The sequence below is a fragment of the Saccopteryx leptura genome, chromosome 4 (assembly GCF_036850995.1).
Source record: "Saccopteryx leptura isolate mSacLep1 chromosome 4, mSacLep1_pri_phased_curated, whole genome shotgun sequence".
NCBI classification, from domain to species: domain Eukaryota; kingdom Metazoa; phylum Chordata; class Mammalia; order Chiroptera; family Emballonuridae; genus Saccopteryx; species Saccopteryx leptura.
Window position 1 is genome coordinate 6,967,787 of NC_089506.1, and position 18,957 is coordinate 6,986,743.

Below are 18,957 nucleotides of genomic sequence, written 5' to 3' on the forward strand. Positions count from 1 at the left end.
TATCATCATAGCTCCCTGGGGTGGACAGCAGGAAAGGCACTCACATTTTCATTCAGCTCCTTTTTTGTGTGTAGTTCTTGGGGAGTCGCTAAGGAGAAGCAGTCGTGCTTCCTCGGACGCAGTAGACCTGCGATTCCCTGCGTTTGCACTCTAAAGGAGCCAGCACTCCTTTCTCTTCCTAATTCTCCCTTCTGGATCATGGCTCAAGAGGAGCATAAGACGCAACGCTCTCAAATTCAGAAATTCATCCGGGGCATCATTTCATTCCGAAAATCACTGACTGCTTAACTTGACGGATAATAGGCAGCATCGTTTCTCTGGGGAATGAGGTAGCGTCGGAAAGCAGAATTAGCTCATACGTCTCGGTGGCTAACCCAAACGTGTCTGGTTGTTGCTGAGGCGCTCTGTCAGTCACCGTTACTGACGTGCGTGGTCTCGAACTGCTCGCGGTAGTGGGTAGAGACCTCTTTAGAGGAATAACAGCTTCCTTCAGCACTCTGGCCGCAGCCTACCTGACTCCATCAACCGACAAGAAACTGCCACGTCGTGATGGCAAAGAGCAGTGTCTCTGTGGACTTGTCTTGCCTTGAGTCGTGTCATTCTCCGTTTTCACTTAAACCGAGCTGCGCATCCGACGACTGAGAGGAGCCAGTGTTTCTATTTAAGAACGTGAGTGGCATTTTGGCAGTATGTGTTAGTTTGTGCTCGGCCCATAGTTTAAGACCACAAGCCTCTGGAAAGCGTGGATGTGTTTCTGAACGTTCCTATTTTGCTCAGTAGGTAATGGGGACGTGGAAATCTCGCTGCCCTGGAGGAGGGAGGACGCCTTCCAGACGTCCCACCTAGATTCACGGCGGCTCTAATCCCTAGGAAAGAAGGGCACAGGGCTCTGCAGTTACGACTCATTCTACAGGGTGGTGAGGTTCTGCAGAGACGCATGTAACTCTTAATAGATTTGAAACAAACTGGGACGGTTTTGTTTAAAACATTTTTCTCTCTTTCTTGAAAAATAAAATTCCTCTTAAAGGTCAAATTCTGAAGATTCATCTGAGTTGTTCTGTTTAGAGAGAGGATGGGGGCGCGTGAGAAGCTTATCCCCTCACAACACCCTGGCCTCTTCATCCCTGAGGCTCTTCTGGAAAACTCCTAAATCTACGTGGAGGACAGAATTTTTAAAAACATATTTCTCTTTTGCTTGACCAGGCAGTGGTGCAGTAGCTAGAGCATCAGACTGGGACGCAGAGGACCCAGATTCAAATCCTTGAGGTCACCGGCTTGAGCATGGATTTGTCCTGCTTGAGCATGGGCTCACCAGCTTGAAAGCAGGGTCGCTGGCTTGAGAGTAGGATTATAGATATGACCCCATGGTCACTGGCTTGAGCCCAAGATCACTGGCTAGAGCCCAAGGTCATTGGCTTGAGCAAGAGGTCACTAGCTCTGCTGTAGCCCCCCAGTCAAGGCACATATGAGAAAGCAATCAATGAACAACTAAGGAGCTGCAATAAAGAAGTGATGCTTCTTATCTCTCTCCCTTCCTATTTGTCTGTTTCTATCTGTCCCTTTCCCTGACTCTGTCTCTGTCAAAAAACAAAAACAAACATATTTCTGTAACCAATGGAGAATTATAGGATTGAGAAAGAAGATCATGCTGATATTTACCCTCAACCTAAATTCACAGAGTGGACTTGTTTAATCAGAGGACATCTGAAATGCCAACAATTTATGACACTCCTTAAGCCTCACCCTCTGAGACATGATGTTCTTTGGGCATTTTCAGTCAAAACAAACAAACAAACAATGAAATACTATACAGCCATAAAAAAGAAGGAAATTGTACCCTTTGCCACAGCATAAATGGACCTGGAGAGCATTCTACTCAGCGGAATAACCAGTCAGAGAAAGACAAGAACCAGATGACTTCACTCACATATGCAATCTACTGAACAAAATCAGCTAACAAGCAAAATAGAGACAGACTCAGACACAGAGAGCAGGCTGACAGCTGTGTGTGGGCGGGGAGGGAGGAGAAGAGACAGAGCACAAAAGGACAAAACAACAACAACACCCACCAAAAGACACAACCCATGGACACAGTCTACAGTGCGGACATGGGCAGAGTGGGGAGGGAAGTGGAGGAGGGTGTAGGGGAGAGAATGGTGAAGGACAGGGACTTGACTTGGGGGGCACTGGGCACACAATATGAGGTACAGAGATAGGTTGTAGAATGGGGCACCTGAAGTCTGTATAATTATGTTAACCAGCATCTCTTCAATATATTCAATTAAAAGATAAAAGAAATTAATAAAGGTGAAAAATGTTTTTTAAAAAGCCAGTGATCTGCTTTGTAGCATTGCTGAAAGAAGGCAGGAAAAAATAATTTATTTTTTGTGTAGCTGGTAAAGATGATATGCTAAAAATAGTTCATAGCTCTTAGCAAACTTTTTCTTTCCTTCCTTCTTTCTTTTCTTCTCTTCCCTTCCCCTCCCTCCCTCTCTCCCTCCCTCCTTCCTTCCTTCCTTCCTTCTTCTCTTTCTGTCTCTCTCATTCCTCTCACTCCCCTCCCTCCCTCGCTCCCTCCTTCCTTGCAAAACTTTTTGAAGTGGTTTCGGAGGAAGAGGCATTCCAAATACTCCAGCTATTTTCAATGACATGGTTTGTCTGTCACTGGAGATAAACTTTCCTCTCTCCTCCTCAGATGAGGAAATGAGCTTACTATCCTGAAAGTGTTGCAGGAGCCAACATAACTGCCACGGAGCCACTCTGAGGAGGTGCATTGCGGAGTCAATGTCAAGTAAGCCTTCTTCTTCTCCAAGATGTGGTTCATAAAATTATACCAAGAATTCTGTAAAATGCTTACGGTGGTAAATGGTTCCCATCATTAGCTGATGACTCTTTTGCATAGGTTGAAGCCAGTTAGAGGCATTAGAAAGCTCTTCATAGGACGATCAACTCTGGATATGTGATTAAGAATGTGTGTGTTTATTTTTCATATTGGCAGCAACCACCTAATTTTGTGTCCTTATCTGAGATTTAGACTTCATCCTTCATCCCAGATGAACCAGGCTTGTTTAGTTCCACATTCTCAACATTGTTTTTTCTTTATATTCAGCTTGGTTTCCTCTCCATTCACACATAACCGGATTCGTTCTGCCTTTGAAGCGTTCTCTCCAATTCCACCTTCCTTGTGCAGCACCTGATACTCGTATTGGACTTCCTTAGAGAACACTCACCGCAGAACCCAATGGCTCTCAGTGTAGCGCTTTACGACTGGACTTCCTTAGAGAACACTCACCGCAGAACCGAATGGCTTTCAGTGTAGCGCTTTACCACTGGACTTCCTTAGAGATCACTCACCGCAGAACCGAATGGCTCTCAGTGTAGCGCTTTACGACTGGACTTCCTTAGAGAACACTCACCGCAGAACCCAATGGCTTTCAGTGCAGCGCTTTACGACTGGACTTCCTTAGAGAACACTCACCGCAGAACCCAATGGCTTTCAGTGTAGCGCTTTACGACTGGACTTCCTTAGAGAACACTCACCGCAGAACCCAATGGCTTTCAGTGCAGCGCTTTACGACTGGACTTCCTTAGAGAACACTCACCGCAGAACCCAATGGCTTTCAGTGCAGCGCTTTACGACTGGACTTCCTTAGAGAACACTCACCGCAGAACCCAATGGCTTTCAGTGTAGTGCATTACAACTTGCTACTTGCTTGCTGTTTGCGTGTTTCGCATGTGCAAGGTTTGGCTCCATTCACCCAAGTTTCCTTTTTTTTTTTTTTTTCAAAAAACAAGCCATATGCTATATGTAAATATATCTATAGACATGCACACCCACCAACATACAGATACATATGTTTCCATCTATGTACTTCTACCACGGACACTGTGCCAAGAATAGAGTCGGTGTCTAAGTATTCATTGAGCTGAATTAAATTCAAAGCTACTCATATGCCAGTTCATAAGAAAAATAACTTATTTTAATAATTTAACACCTTCTAAAATACTAAATTGGAAAGCAAAATGTCAGGATCCGATTTTCATTCTTTAACTGTCCTTATTATATAAAGATTTTAGAGTTGACTATAACAGTGGCATCTATCAATATATACAAAATTAATTTTGAAAACTTTCACCAATATACTTGTCATTTTTAAAAAAATCTTAGTGGATAAGCAATGAGGTACCTGTTCTTTCTTAAAAATACATTTTTTTTTGTATTTTTCTGAAGTGAAAAGCGGGGAGGCAGAGAGACAGACTCCTGCATGCACCCGACCCGGATCCACCCAGCATGCCCACCAGTGGGCGATGCTCTGCCCATCTGGGGTGTTGCTCTGTTGCAACCAGAGCCATTCTAGCACCTGAGGCAGAGGCCATGGAGCCGTCCTCAGCACCCGGGCCAACTTTGCTCCAATGGAGCCTTGGCTGCAGGAGGGGAAGAGAGAGAGAGAGAGAGAGAGAGAGAAAGGAGAGGGGGAGGGGTGGAGAAGCAGATGGGCACCTCTCCTGTGTGCCCTGGCCGGGAATCGAACCCAGGGCTTCCACACGCCGGGCTGATGCTCTACCGCTGAACCAACTGGCCAGGGCCAAAAATATATCCTTTTAGCAATAAAACTCTGAGGCTCTAAGTAAAGATCTAAGCAGAGATATGAGTTAGAAATAAGAACAATAATGGGGTGAGAGGTGAAGAGTGAACAGGGAGGGGAGGGGGGTGGGCAGCTCTGGGGCGTTCTGACTACGGGTCCGCGCCTGCTCGCGGGACACAGCAGGCTTGTTGGCACAGCTTTACTGAACTGACACGTCCCAGGCAGAAGCGGTCTTTTTTTTTTTTTTTTTTTTTTTTTTTTTTTTTTTTTTTTACAGAAACAGAGAGAGAGTCAGAGAGAGGGACAGATAGGGACAGACAGACAGGAACAGAGAGAGATGAGAAGCATCAATCATCAGTTTTTCGTTGTAACACCTTAGTTGTTCATTGATTGCTTTCTCATATGTGCCTTGACCGTGGGCCTTCAGCAGACCGAGTGACCCCTTGCTTGAGCCAGCAACCTTGGGTCCAAGCTGGTGAGCTTTGCTCAAACCAGATGAGCCCACTCTCAAGCTGGTGACCTCGAGGTCTTGAACCTGGGTCCTCCACATCCCAGTCCAGCACTCTATTCACTGCGCTACCGCCTGGTCAGCCCAGAAGCAGTTTTATCTCTGCACTCTCTCCTCTATGATCTCATGGTGCCCCCTCTAACCTTGCAAAATGGTACTTATTGTGCTTCTAAATGATTCGGTTAACTGTCTGCCTCTCCCACTAGACCATGCACACCTGGGGAACGGAGACTGCGGTGTGTTTGTAGATTTTATCCTTAATGCCTAGCACCATGCCTTTGTCATAGAAGATACATGAATAAACACGGCAAGTAATAAAGGAGCAAGTCATTGAATGACTAAAGGAAGGAAGAGAAGAACAAACAGAATGAGAAGTTTATTCCTAGGGAGAGCTGGTCCCTCCTAAACTATGCAAAGTCTCTTAATCCCACAAATTCACGAGTTTCTCCAAATATACAGTAAGAAGAAAGGTCTTAATACATTAAAATGACAATCGATTGTAAACCTGGACCTAGATTCCATTTTTCATCCACATTATCATAATAGTTTCTTCCCAGAAAGAGCTCTGGCACACTGGAGAATTAGTACAGCTCAAGTAAAATCGGAAACTCTTTACACATTTTTTGTAGAACTTTTGATTATAATGTTAAATTTTTGTCCTAAAAGAGCAGTTCCGTTGATTCAAGTTATTCTTTGCTGAGTCCCGCCTAAGTATAGAAAATGTGTCCAAAACTCTCACATCTTAAAGGTATTTTTTTACAACATTCTATAATGAACACCATGAAAAAAAGCTGTCCTACAGATTTGTTGCTTGAAATTTTTCACTGCTGAGATTCTGAGAAATGTTTCTAATATAAGTAACCTCATTCACGCTCAACAGAGCGGCACCAAATTTTACGTGAAACACGGTGCTCCCTAGGAATGCCACTGCGGCTCTTCTGGCTGACATTCGCTAGAAAGTTAAATTCCTGAGCTAGTTTTAAGACCCGGAATGCACTTGATTGATGGAGAAAAAAGTGATATTACGTTATATCTCATTCCAGTTGCTTTTCGTCTGCAGTTCGTACTATTCTCCAAAGTGACATGTCTCCACCCCAGTCCATTTCCAAATGTCAATAGTAGACTTGTCAAAAAAAATTTGCGTGTTTAATGGAAACCCTAGAAGCAAATTTATGAAATCGTGAGCACAAATATCGTATTAGATGATTCTACATTGATCTTATAGTCTACATAAAGCCCCAACCTTGAAAATAGTGTCTGAAGAGGTTGGGCATCACAAGACTGCTTTTCAAGCAGCTTCACACAAAGACGTTACCTTGGTGAATTTTCCATTGTCTAGAATTTGTCCATGGCCTTGCAGGCTTGGAAACCTGATCTTCCAGCGAAGCTGGAGCATCGCATCTCAGAGGTGCACGTACCATTCAAAGAGCCCCAAACGCTACAGAGAGCTATCAAATGCAAATACATGAATTCACAGTGAGGATCAACACAGTCAGATGGACTAAAACATTCTCTTTCTGTGGACAAGTCTAGATGGAGAGCCACATCTTAATCGGAGATGATGAAAACACGGTACAAACGGAATACATTAAATAAATCAAATGCACAAATAGAATTCAGATTCTAGTTGATTCACACTGATGTTTCCCATCAGAGACAGGTGACCAAGCAGCTAGGGACCCACCTTCCCAGGTGGGCATTGACTGAGAACTACAGATTCCACTGCGTAGTAAATAAATCGCTCTTGTGACGGAAGAATTTTTCAAATCTAATGTTGAGAGACAATCAGTCCTCTAAGGTAACATTCGTTTTCCGCCAACATTATTTAAAAGAATCATCCAGTTCACTCATTCTTTTCTTCTTTTTATTTATTTATTTTTGTTGTCATTCTTCCTTTTCTATCCACACCAGCGCCCCCGACAAGGAAGGCTAGCTTCGCATCTCCTATGGCTGGGGTCTCCTCGGCCACTTACCTCAACCCTGTCCCCTTGCCCCACACCAAAAATCAGGATGATATAAGTCTAGCTCATATTAAGGTTTTGCGTCTTTTCCAAATTTTCTCCCTACACTCATTCCAGAACCTTTCAGTGATGCCTGCTGCCTTCAAAGTAAAGTTCAAATTGCTTTGCCTGCCATTCAAATTCTTTCATATCTGCGCCCAATTGTCATTTTTTCTATTTCATGAACCTTTGACTCCAGAAAATCAGTGGATGCCTCCCCATCCTCATTTGCTCTCTGTACCATTTGATAGCACAATTAAAACCACCTTTCGCTTCCTGTTAGTCTCACTGTCAGTCTCAAAATAGAGGGCTAGCTCTAAAAACAGATTCGACCTCTGATATATGGGGATTGACGTCATGACCTTAGACAGCAAGAACGGTACATGAGGCGGTTATACAGAATAGTGTAGCAAAGAGGTCCCTTCAGTACGATGGTGGAGTTGGGAAAACTCTTTGGTTTCATTGGAATAACAAAGGGACCAAGAAGGAAATAACCTTAAGCTGTTTTAGCTACTATTTACTTTCACTGAATTCTTGTTGTGTATCAAACCTTGGTCTCAAGCCTGATTGTAGAATGCTTAAAAAAAAAAAAAAAAAAACAACCCCATGATATTTCTGTAACACCTGACAACAAATTTCAACCTTTTACATCTCACGTCACACTAAAATTCTGCGCACATCAAAAAATAAGTATAATTTTGATTCATTCGCACTGGATGACTATTTTTGTGTTGGCTGTTTGTATTTTTCCATTTGACATCTAAGGGAAAAGAAGCCAGGGCCCCTGACTAAATAATCAGGTTGCATGTTGTAAAAATTCTTGTGGTCCACGGGTTGAAAATCGCTGGCCTAACACAACGAGCTGACTGGCAATAGTCTCTAAGAAGAGACGGTTTCTTCCTTTTCACACCCCAGCACTACTGCCGGTGGGGAGGACAGCCAGGATGTTGTCAGCAGGGTCTTCTGTGGTTATGAAAGAAATGGAAACACACACATCAGCTCATGTTTCCTGGAATCTGGCAACCCCACATCAGAAATCTTGGGGACCAGTTTGCCTAGTCTTGCAAGTAGGAAGGAGTAACCTAATTCAAAGTGGAGTCAAGGTGATAATCTTTCCTATGAAGGAGGAAATTGCCAGATTAAACAAAGATAATTGAGTCTGATTGGTTCATTATAAAAATATAATCAAAATAAAAATTAGTTTTTTTTTTTGTAGTAAAGGAACAAGCTATGGTAACATGAAGGAGGTGATCATTTCTTCGGCAAGAAAGAATTAATTCTTAGAGGTAGGTGATCAAGAAAGAGTTTGTAATGTACCTGATTGTCCTGATATTAAAAAAAAAAGGAGATTATGTTTACACTGAATAAAAATTACCATAATATATTTTACTATTTAACACATAGATTAATGCAAGATGTTGGAGGATGGAATTTTGTTAAATAGCTTTAACATTAAAAACAATAAAAAAACAAAATTTTAAAAAACTTTATATTCCTAGGAAAAGCATTTTCTATTAGTGAGTGTTTAATGTCTTTCTTTCCTTTGAGTGATATAACCCTAGAGTTCTCTAATATCTTAACACAGACTCATATAGTGTAGACAAGAACATGGAAGCCGTTTCATACATTCCCGGACTCCCCAGCTTAATCACACTGAGACCGGACCGAAGAGAATATGATTGTTGCTCTTTATTTCTAAATATGTACAAAAAAGGAGCTTCCATAACTTCCTCTAAAACCCTGGTCAATTCACACACACAAAAAAAATTTTTAACTCAAATTTTAGGTTTTTATGCATGACAATTCTCATAATATGTAGACAAGATTTGACTATGACTCACAGTAATGAGCTCCAAGCAGCCCAGGAGAGTAAACTTTAGTAGTTATGATCATATAATCTATTTAGTCTTGTATCTAGAAATAGGGTTTTGTTTTTAAATATAGTCTTCCATGTTTGCTGCTTTTTTAAATACAATATATTCTGTCAACCAACATAATGTTTGCACATTTAAAAAGTTAGACCTTTCCTGCAGCAAAGCTGGTGCAAAGCCCTCACTTTGCATAAGAAAAATTTTTTTAGGAAAAATAAACTCATTTTCCACCTCATAAACACACACACACACACACACACACACACACACGAGATATTTTACCTTTACTCAACTTTCCATGTACTGACAGAGTAACCTACATTTAAAATAAATTATTTTCGAAAATTGAAAAATGTTAGAAAACAGATCTTTGAGGTCAAGATTTCTACTCTAAGTGCTTTTTTAAAAAAAAGAAATAACACATTTTAAATTATGTGATAGTATGTTTTGATTCTGAAAACAAGTTATGTTAGTGGTATTTTGGACTCTAAAATGTATATACTTGTCTGCTAATTTTCAAACCAGAAGTTAATCAAAAGACTTTAAGAGCTTAAAATGTCACCTTGAAGTGCACCGTAAGAATTGTTTTTAATGCACAGAGAATCAATTTAATAGAATGTAATTGGTTTTACGTCCTTTAAAGTCTATGATTCAAATAATTGTTTCTCATTTGGTCTCATATTCCAATTTCTTCAGGAAACATGAATGGATTTTGCTGCACATATATAAGGTTGTTAATTCATGTTTCTATCCTCTTATAATCAATTTTTCACAAATTGAGCAAAGCAACAAAAATGCCATCAGGAAAACACATTCCACAAATCTTAGTATCTGACACGTTGTGCTTTATTTTACAATCAAGTGGTTAACCTTGGTAAAATAAAAGTTGTAAACGACAAATAAGACCTCCAAATCTTCTCTTTTAAATAATTATTTCACATATACCTAAATATTTGAATTAAAAAGCATAAAACTTTGGGTACAGGTTAACGGCAAATGGAAGTGCCATCAGTAATTGAAACCAGTGAAATGGTGGCAAATGAAATGTTTAAAATTGTAAACAATTTATTAAGAGAACAATGTGTATTCAAAAGCATGTTTCCACTAATCGATTTTGCAAAGATACCTACATTGTATTAGCCCAGACATTCATTTCCACAGCAAACTAGTTTTTTTTTAATAAAAACATGAACTGAGTTAAATATATATATATATATATATATATATATATATATATATACATATATATATATTTGTAATGAGAAAAATCTACCACATGTTCCCTTTGACACAGTCCATAAAGAAATCACGCGGTGTTTGCTCGGACTGCGGATGAAACGAAAGTCACAACTCAACTGGAGACAAGAAAGCATGACGGTCAACATACCTTGTTCTTGGGTTACTCCATAAAATTCCGCTGCTATCCGCGCAGCCTCCTTGCGGTTGCCTTTGACAATGTAGAAATGACTGAGGATGGCGAGGCTGATTTTCACAAAAAGCTTAAAACAGAACAGGGAAAGGATCGTGAAGTAGACATTGGATAACTGTTGAGCAAATGGTCGGCTTTCTTCTAACACCGACATGGCTGCACAGGAATCCGGGCAGGCTGCAGTGAGATCCAAGTCTCCAATGTGCCTGGCTCTCGTCCGGATCCTCCTGAACAGCTGGTCCTGCCGAAAGAAAACATCAGCTGGTAATGATGCCTCCAGCTCAAAATATTTATACTGTCCATACAAGTTCTCGGCAGGCTCTGATTGGTCTGACCGTATTCCAGGCAAGCAACTGCAACACATGCCCCCTTCGCAAGACTCCTGACTTTCCATTCTCAAAATAAATAGACGCCCTGTGTCTCTGCTCCGAATTGCAAAATCTAGGTATTGAAATTTATATATAGGTTACTTCATTTCTGGGGTATGTAATTAGCATAAATACCTTGAAGACTCTGTGTTTGAGGTTCTCGTTGTTTATGTAAATGATATTCATAAGAGGGAGGTAAAACTAAGTCCACCTATGGAAGCCTTTAAGATGGTCCTATTTGTAGATCATGAGCTAAATCCTCCAACTCTCCACAACTTGATGATCTTAACGACGACTCATCAGATGAGTTAATTACATAGCTTTGACTGTTGTTAGAAAATAATTTTTATAGGTGGATTGATGGGACAGTCATAGAACAATAACTTTAGCCTGTTCATTCATCCAGTGAAAACTTTTTAGCACTTACTATGTGTCAAACATTTTGCCACAAAGATCTCAGAGTCTGGAAGAGGAAACAGACAATACATCAGACAAAGCCAGGTATGGACAGCGTATGGCAGGAGCACAAAGAGGAAGGTAGGAAAGAATCAGAGAAGGCTTCCTGAAGGAGATGGCAACTTCAGAAAATCACCAAATAAACATAGTGTTTCATTTAGACAGCCCCAAACCAAGCAAAGCAATATACTTTTAAGGTCCATAATTTTTGTTAACCCCAATTTGATGTTTTTATCAGTAAAATGCCACTCTCTAGAAGGGCATCCTTAGACAAGTTATTTTTTTTTTTAAAAAGAAATTGAATAAATTATTGTGGACAATAACATAGAGTGGTAATATTTCTGTACACAAGCCAAAAAAAAATACAACAAAATATAAAACAACACATCACACTGGGAGTAAATTTATATATTTATATGACCAAGTTTGGGGCCGGTTAATTGTATCATTTCCCCATTCTTCTGCGAAGGTTCAGAATAACACAAAATAAAAAAGACATTAAAAAAAGTGTCACTTCTTGGCATAAAGAAGCATTATCAATCATCGTTCACATGGGCAAGTGTTGAGTGCCTATCTGCCGTGCTGTATGCTTTCTGCGCCGTGTCTCTTATCTGATTAGACCGATTTACATAAAACATTCCTACGGCAAATGAGACGTCGCTTTAGCTGTAATACATGTATCAAGCAGCGGCCACAAGTTGGACTCAGTGACCATCTCATATGTGTTTTGGGAATCCTCGAAGCTGACTTCAAAGTACTGAAGACAAAGTAACTCCATACTCTGCTTGCCGTGGCGATGAGATTGTGCCCGTGCGGTGGTAACATGACCGTCACCCACAGCGAGGTTTCCCTCCGGCGTGCTGCTGACCACATGCCCGGCAGGTGGGGGCCGGGACAGCTGGACCGTCACAGTGCTCTGAGTCACTGCGCTGACTTCCACTTCAGTGCTCGGGATTCCTGATAAATCCCGCCTGAGTCACGTCTAAGGTTTCACGCCTTCCTCTTACCAGTAAGTGCTATTATAATTCTCTTCACATCAGCTCTTCGGGGCCTGGATTCTTTGGCATTGAGGATCACTTTCACTTCAGTAAGGCTATTACTACTGGGCACCATGCTGAAATCCATGTAGTTTTACTACGAGAAAAATACTATTAATACAATGCTGAGGCTTTCATGTATCAGATGCGCCCATGTATAAGACGCACCTTAATTTTGGAACGCGAAATTTAAAAAAAAAATGTATTACATCAAGTTATTGAACTCAAGTTTTATTCGTCATAAAATTCATACAGCTCCTCATCACTGCCAAAACTCCCGTCCATTAGCTTGTCTTCATCCGTGTCTGACAACAAATCACTGTCTTCAACAATGAGAGCAAAAACAAATGTGAAAAAGTGGGAAATGCAAGTAAAAAACCCTCCAACCACTGTATAAGATGCTCCCAGTTCTTAGTCCCCAAATCTTTCGAAAAAGAGCGAGTCTTATACATGGAGAAATACGGTATGTCAAGACGCCAGGTTGTATTGTAATGAAATTCCCACGTTTCCAATCAATAAAAATTAAAATGAAATAAAATAACTCACAGTAAGTGAACTCATCAAATCTAAGCTAGATGCTGCATTTTTCACGTTATAGACATTTCCAAACAACACCATAAATAACTTCATTAACATTTAAAAGCCACCTCAAGCGCACTGTGTCCCTATTTTCTAGGCATTAGTACTTTTGTAGGAGTAAAATATTGATTAGTAATTTAGGTGATATATTGAGAGAATACTTTTATAATTGAAATTGTTGAGAGGATGTGGTGGGAGGGTTTGGTTGATTGGTGGGTACATCCCAACTGTTCTAACCTTGTTCATCGAGCAGTCAATCAATCAAACCAGCCCTGAGCCCAAGAACTGTGTTACCCGGAATGGCTGATGCGATAGATGTTAAAAACATAGGGAAAAAAAATCATTATTGAGGGTATGCTGGATGCTGCAAGTTCCACAGAAATCTTCTCATTCACTGTTTCTATCTCAAAGATGTGAGTATTCTTATTTAACTTTAAAGACGAAGAAAGTTGGCATTTTTTAAGAAGATCATGTCTCACCCAACCTCAGTCTATGTACCTGACCTCCTGGCTCCAGAAAAGGGCATTTGACCAACGAAGCCAATGAAAGATGCTTGCAGAACTTCTACTGGAGTTTGGGGAAAGAGCTCTTACTTTGGGAGGGAGGTTAAGATAGAAGCCCTAAGGCCCTGGCTGGTTGGCTCAGTGGTAGAGCGTTGGCCTGGCGTGCAGAAGTCCCGGGTTCGATTCCTGGCCAGGGCACACAGGAGAAGCGCCCATTTGCTTCTCCACCCCCCCCTTCCTCTCTGTCTCTCTCTTCCCCTCCCACAGTGAGGCTCCATTGGAGCAAAGATGGCCCGGGTGCTGGGGATGGCTCCTTGGCCTCTGCCCCAGGCGCTAGAGTGGCTCTGGTAGCGACAGAGCAATGCCCCGGAGGGGCAGAGCATTGCCCCCTGGTGGGCAGAGCATCGCCCCCTGGTGGGCGTGCCGGGTGGATCCCGGTCGGGCGCATGCGGGAGTCTGTGTGACTGTCTCTCCCTGTTTCCAGCTTCAGAAAAATACAAAAAAAAAAAAAAAAAAAAAAAGATAGAAGCCCTAAGCCTAAAAGATGGATGGTCAGCAAGGACCCGGCGTGCCTGGGAACTGAGCCAACGCGAAGGAAAACGGTCAGGCTTTGGAGAGGCAGCGTCATGGTCACCACCCCTTCCTTTGAACACCGGGACCTAGGTGGAGCTGAGTAATGTGGAAGAATAAATTCCGATAGTTGTCAGATGAAACCTATTTGAATTGGAATTCCGCTCACTTTCACAGAAAAAAAGTTCTGATATATTTCTATTTTTTCTGGAGTCCTGTTAAGAAATTATGAAGGAGGTCTTGTTACCCCTGCTGGACAACAGATGAGAAAATCAGAACTCAAAGAAGTGAAGGAATTTGCCCAAGATTGTACCCCTTAACGTAGAAGGGCTGAGATCCTACCCTGAGCGCTTCTCACTGCAATCCTTCTCACCTTCGTGTTCATAGGTCAGAGCTGAGACAGTCACGTCGTCTGGTTTACTCACCGTCCTCACCCTCGAGCACAGCCCGCAATTTACCACACGCATGTGTGTCCTGCTAGGGTTATAAATAGTCTGTGGCTAAATACTTGCGCATTTTACAGGGCTGAAGCGAATGAGCCCTGGCCACATCCTCGGTGATTAAACATTTGTTCTTGCCGTCTCATTTGAACAAACCACCTCATGGCTGTTCCCTGACGGGAAGCCGGTGGCGGCAGCGTTCTGAGCAGCCACGGCGTGGACTGTGTTAGAAGTGACGTGATGTCGCAGGAATCCCGCAGGTCCTGCCAGCCTGGCGATTTTATCGGCCTTCTTACATGTGCACGTCCAGCACTTAACAACGACCGTTTCGTCACACAGCTAAATGAAACGCATCGGTTACCTTGGGATGTGGCGAACCAGCTAATAAAACGGGGATCTGAGAATGAGCGTGCTTTAGACCCTGATCACAGCTCCTGCGGGAGCACTGGTGTGGCCTTGGGTATCTCCTTTCAAGGCGACTTTTTTAATCTCCAATTATGAGCCTGGTGATAAAAGAACGTACTTCACATGGCGTGAGGTTTAAATGCAGTAATGCACAATTGCCCTTCATGCTGCATAAGAAGACCTCGGCAAATACTGGCGTTCTGTGACCATTTCTATTATTTAGTTATTTATTTAAATTAGAAAATGTTGCCTCCTGGGCTCTAATATATCGCCCTGTGCTCATCTAATTAAATGTCCAGCTTCCTGTCGTACCCTAGTCTCTGCCAACGACAGACACGTACTTACATCAAAGAAGTATATCCGACTCCCCCTGGTGTTGGAAACTGTGCCCATTGCCACAACCAGGATCCGTGACCTGGTTGGCCCACGATCTTCTATATCAAATGAATGATAGATCTTTTGCTTCAAGATATAAAGGAGAGCTGTAACTTCATGAGACGTTTGTTCATCACACATATTTGGAAATATTTATTTTTCCCAGGCCTGTGACAAAGGGGACTCCTCAGTTTGAGACACGCAGGGAAGAGAGCGGACACTCCGGGTCTTAGACGGACAGCTCGCTCGTCTCTGGCTGCAACCCACGGTCCCCGGTTTGAGAACAAAGGCTCCGGAAAGGACAGAACCTCCCTCTGATAACGACCAGGGTCATTGGGGCAGACACGCTGTGCTACGCGGTCCTGTGGCCCGAAAGGAGCCCACGCGTGCGGTGCAGCTGTACAAGTACAGGTACGCGGAGAACGGAAGCCGCATGGCCGTCCGAGAGCCCGGGCACTGACTCCACGGGGAGCCCGTGGCCGCTGTCACGGTGACCGTCCCAGGATGAGGTGGTGAGACTGCGGCGAGCGCGGGGGCCAGGTCTTCAGAAGCCCCGGCGGTTCTGGCTCTGGGCCCGTGTGGACTTGGGCAGGGTCCGCAGCCTCCTGAGCCCGTGTCCTTCCCTGTGGAGGAGGGTGAGAGCGCTATCACAGACGGGGGTGGGCGCAGGAGACCTCGCCCTGCAGTTTGTTTAATGTCCCGTCAAGGGCGGGCCGTGGACCTGGGGCCCCGGACTGGATCGCCTTGTGTAAAATAATCAGCCAGCTTGCCTACAGCAGTCACTGCAACGCCCCTCCACCACTTCCGGCTGGCCACAACGACCCCTCCACCACTTCCGGCTGGCCACAACGACCCCTCCGCCACTTCCGGCTGGCCACAACGACCCCTCCGCCACTTCCGGCTGGCCACAACGACCCCTCCGCCACTTCCGGCTGGCCACAACGACCCCTCCGCGAGTCAGGGGGCGGCGTGTCTGTCCCCACATCCTCCCGGGGTGCGTGCGGGCTCGGGGTGCGTGCGGGCTCGGCGTCGGCTCTCAGGGCCTTGACTCAGCTGCAGCTCCTTCTCGCTGCGCTCGGAACAAATAACATTTTCAGTCGGCAACCGTAGATTTTCTCAAAATTATGCAGCATATTTTGCATTTTCGTCTAATGCGCAGAATGTAAAAATCAACAAGAAGTCCAAGGAAAGCTGGCTCTGACCGCCAGCCTCAGCGCAGTTCAGCGTCCCATGTGCTCCCCGTGTCTCTCACTAGCGCCGACACCGTGCCTCAGCCTCCGCCTTTCTTAACCCTTACGTCTCAGCTCCCTTTTCCGCGGTCCCTGCCTGCTGGTCTGGACTGGCCAAGATTTCTTGGTTGTGCCCTTTGGGAAGCTGCCCCACCTGGCCTTCCTTTGCAACATCACCCAAGGCTGTCGGGGGCATCATAAATATATATGTATTTTACAAGGACAGAAAGGACAATTACGCAGGACATTGGGGTCCATGGATCGAAGACAGGATTTTTTTGGAAATGACAAGGGAAGGCTGCCTCGGGCATCATAAATATATATATATATATATATTTTTTTTTTTTACAAGGACAGAAAGGACAATTACGCAGGACATTGGGGTCCATGGATCGAAGACAGGATTTTTTTGGAAATGACAAGGGAAGGCTGCCTCCACAAGAACCCTGAGGATCCCAGCAAGATGATGGGACCCTTCAACCCCCTCGTCTGTGTCACAGGGGTCTGACAAGTCACAGGTGGAAAAAGTAAAGGGACACTCTCTGAGACGGCGAGGAAACGTCACTGAGGAGTTCACTGGGGTCAGTAGGTATTTAAATGACACCTTTTTTTCATCTTTAACTTGTGGTGAGTCTTTTTTTGTTTAACAATCTTGCTATTCAAGCAAGCACATTAATATGCTTTTGCTATAAACCCATTTATTTAATCCTGTATTATGAAGAACACCTGCAGCATATTTAATGGACTGGGTTATGTATTCTCAGGTCTCTAAAGATTCGCTGTGGGTATTCTCTGCTCAGACACTTCTTTTCTTAATTGTATATGATTGATTTGAGTGAGAGAGAGAGGAGGAGAGAGACAGAGAGAAAAAGAAAAAGAAAGTGAGAAGAAAATATTAATTTCTTGTTCCACTTATTTATGCACTTATTTGTTAATTCTTGTATCTACCCTGACCAGGGATCCAACCCGCAACCTTGGCACATAGGGACAATGTTTTAACCACTGAACTACCTGGCCAGGGCTTTTAGTTTATTTTTGAGGAAGCCTTTCCAATGCTCAACACTATCAGATGCCCATGGATGGGAGAGAGCACAGAAGTTCATCAAACACCTTGACCATCCATCTACTGTTGGAAAGTTTTTGTGATAAGAAGCACACTGGTAAGGAATTGAAAATGATTCAGAAATCTGAAGATGTAGTACAGATTAGTTTCAAGGGCCACAGTGATTAGCTGATCGTACTAGAAAAACAGAAAAGATTATAAACAGAAAAAAAATAGTAAGTGTGGTGAGACACCACTCCTGGGACCAGGAAAGCGTCCAAGTTCTGATGCAGTCAGTCTGCAGCCTCCTTCCCTGGAAACCAAAGGGCAGGTGTCCCATGTCTGACAGCATTAGCTGCTGCCCTGGGAGAAGAATCCTTTGCCCCATTGTTACAGGGGACACGTCAGTCACCATGGTCTGCACGACAGTGGATCCAGGTAGCCATGTTTGTAAGCCAGGTGCACTGAATCAGTCAGCAGCTGGAGTTGGTCTCGTGATGAACCAGGGGCAGCGACATGAGCGGCCCAGATGGTTCATTTCGTTGCACCATTTGTTTGTGGTTTCAAAGAGGAGAGTCTCTAATTTGATAGTTTGAGGTTTTCCAAGTGGCTGACCAAACACCCAGGTCATTGGCAACAACCCAAGAATCAATAAAAATCCAGCAAGGTTCATGAAGGGGAGTTCGGCCAGCGCCATGAGAATGGACTCGAATTGAACCCACTGAGGGGGGGAGACCGTGTCCATGTTCAGCTGCGCATCGTGGGCACTGAGGCTGAAGGCCACAAGAGCCCGGTGGAGGCCATCTGGGGTCGGCTCAGCCGTGCTGCCAGGGGACCTGCCCAGGCGTTTAGCTCGTTATGGAAGCAGACTGCTGCTCTTCCCACCCACGTCCGACTCCCACGGACAGAACGGGGAGGAAATATTTCCCAGGCCCCTCCACAGAGCGCCGTCTAACTTCATGTATGTGAACTTCATATAAAGGCGCAACTGAGCCATTGCTTTTAGGGATACACAGCCCTAAACGACACAAGTGCAGTGATGGCTCAAGGTGATGCAGCGTCACTCCTACCTTACACGGAGCCGGAAGTGCGGGCTGGTCAAGCTGCATTCAGAAAAGGAAGCGGCACTCAGGTCTAACTGGGAGCACTCACTGGATACTGGAGTGGGGACTTCTGAAAGTCAGTCTATGTTTCGCCGACCACAACAAAGCATTTGACTGTGTGGGTCATGGGATGCTACAGGTTGATCTGGAACCCACGGGTGTGCCTCAGCCCTGGACTGTCCTGCCGCGGGACCTGCACTGTGGACAGGAAGGCACTGTCGGGACAGCACACGGACAGAGACAGAGAGGACGGTTTCCTCCAGGCACAGGGGTCGGACCACGGTGCATTTCCTCTCCCTATTTGTTTAATCTGCACACAGAACCTATCAACAGAAAAAAACTGGGCCAGATCAGGAAAAAAATAGTGACAATTGGTGGAAGAAAAGCTGGTAAAAGAAAGAGCAGTAAGTAACTCACGCCTTGCAGATGACGTGTCTTCCTGGCAGGAGAAGCAAT

At 43.9% G+C, this 18,957-nt stretch overlaps 1 protein-coding gene across 1 annotated transcript in view; it reads right to left on the bottom strand.

Moving 5' to 3' along the window:
• ASB5 (ankyrin repeat and SOCS box containing 5) overlaps positions 1-10,644 on the bottom strand; it is a 46,774-nt gene extending 36,130 nt beyond the window's left edge. The window contains exon 1 of the mRNA XM_066380112.1: positions 10,353-10,644. Coding sequence (XP_066236209.1) covers positions 10,353-10,548 — 196 coding nt within the window. The 5' untranslated portion in view covers positions 10,549-10,644. The remainder of the gene's footprint in view (positions 1-10,352) is intronic.
• Positions 10,645-18,957: the final 8,313 nt, after the last annotated feature.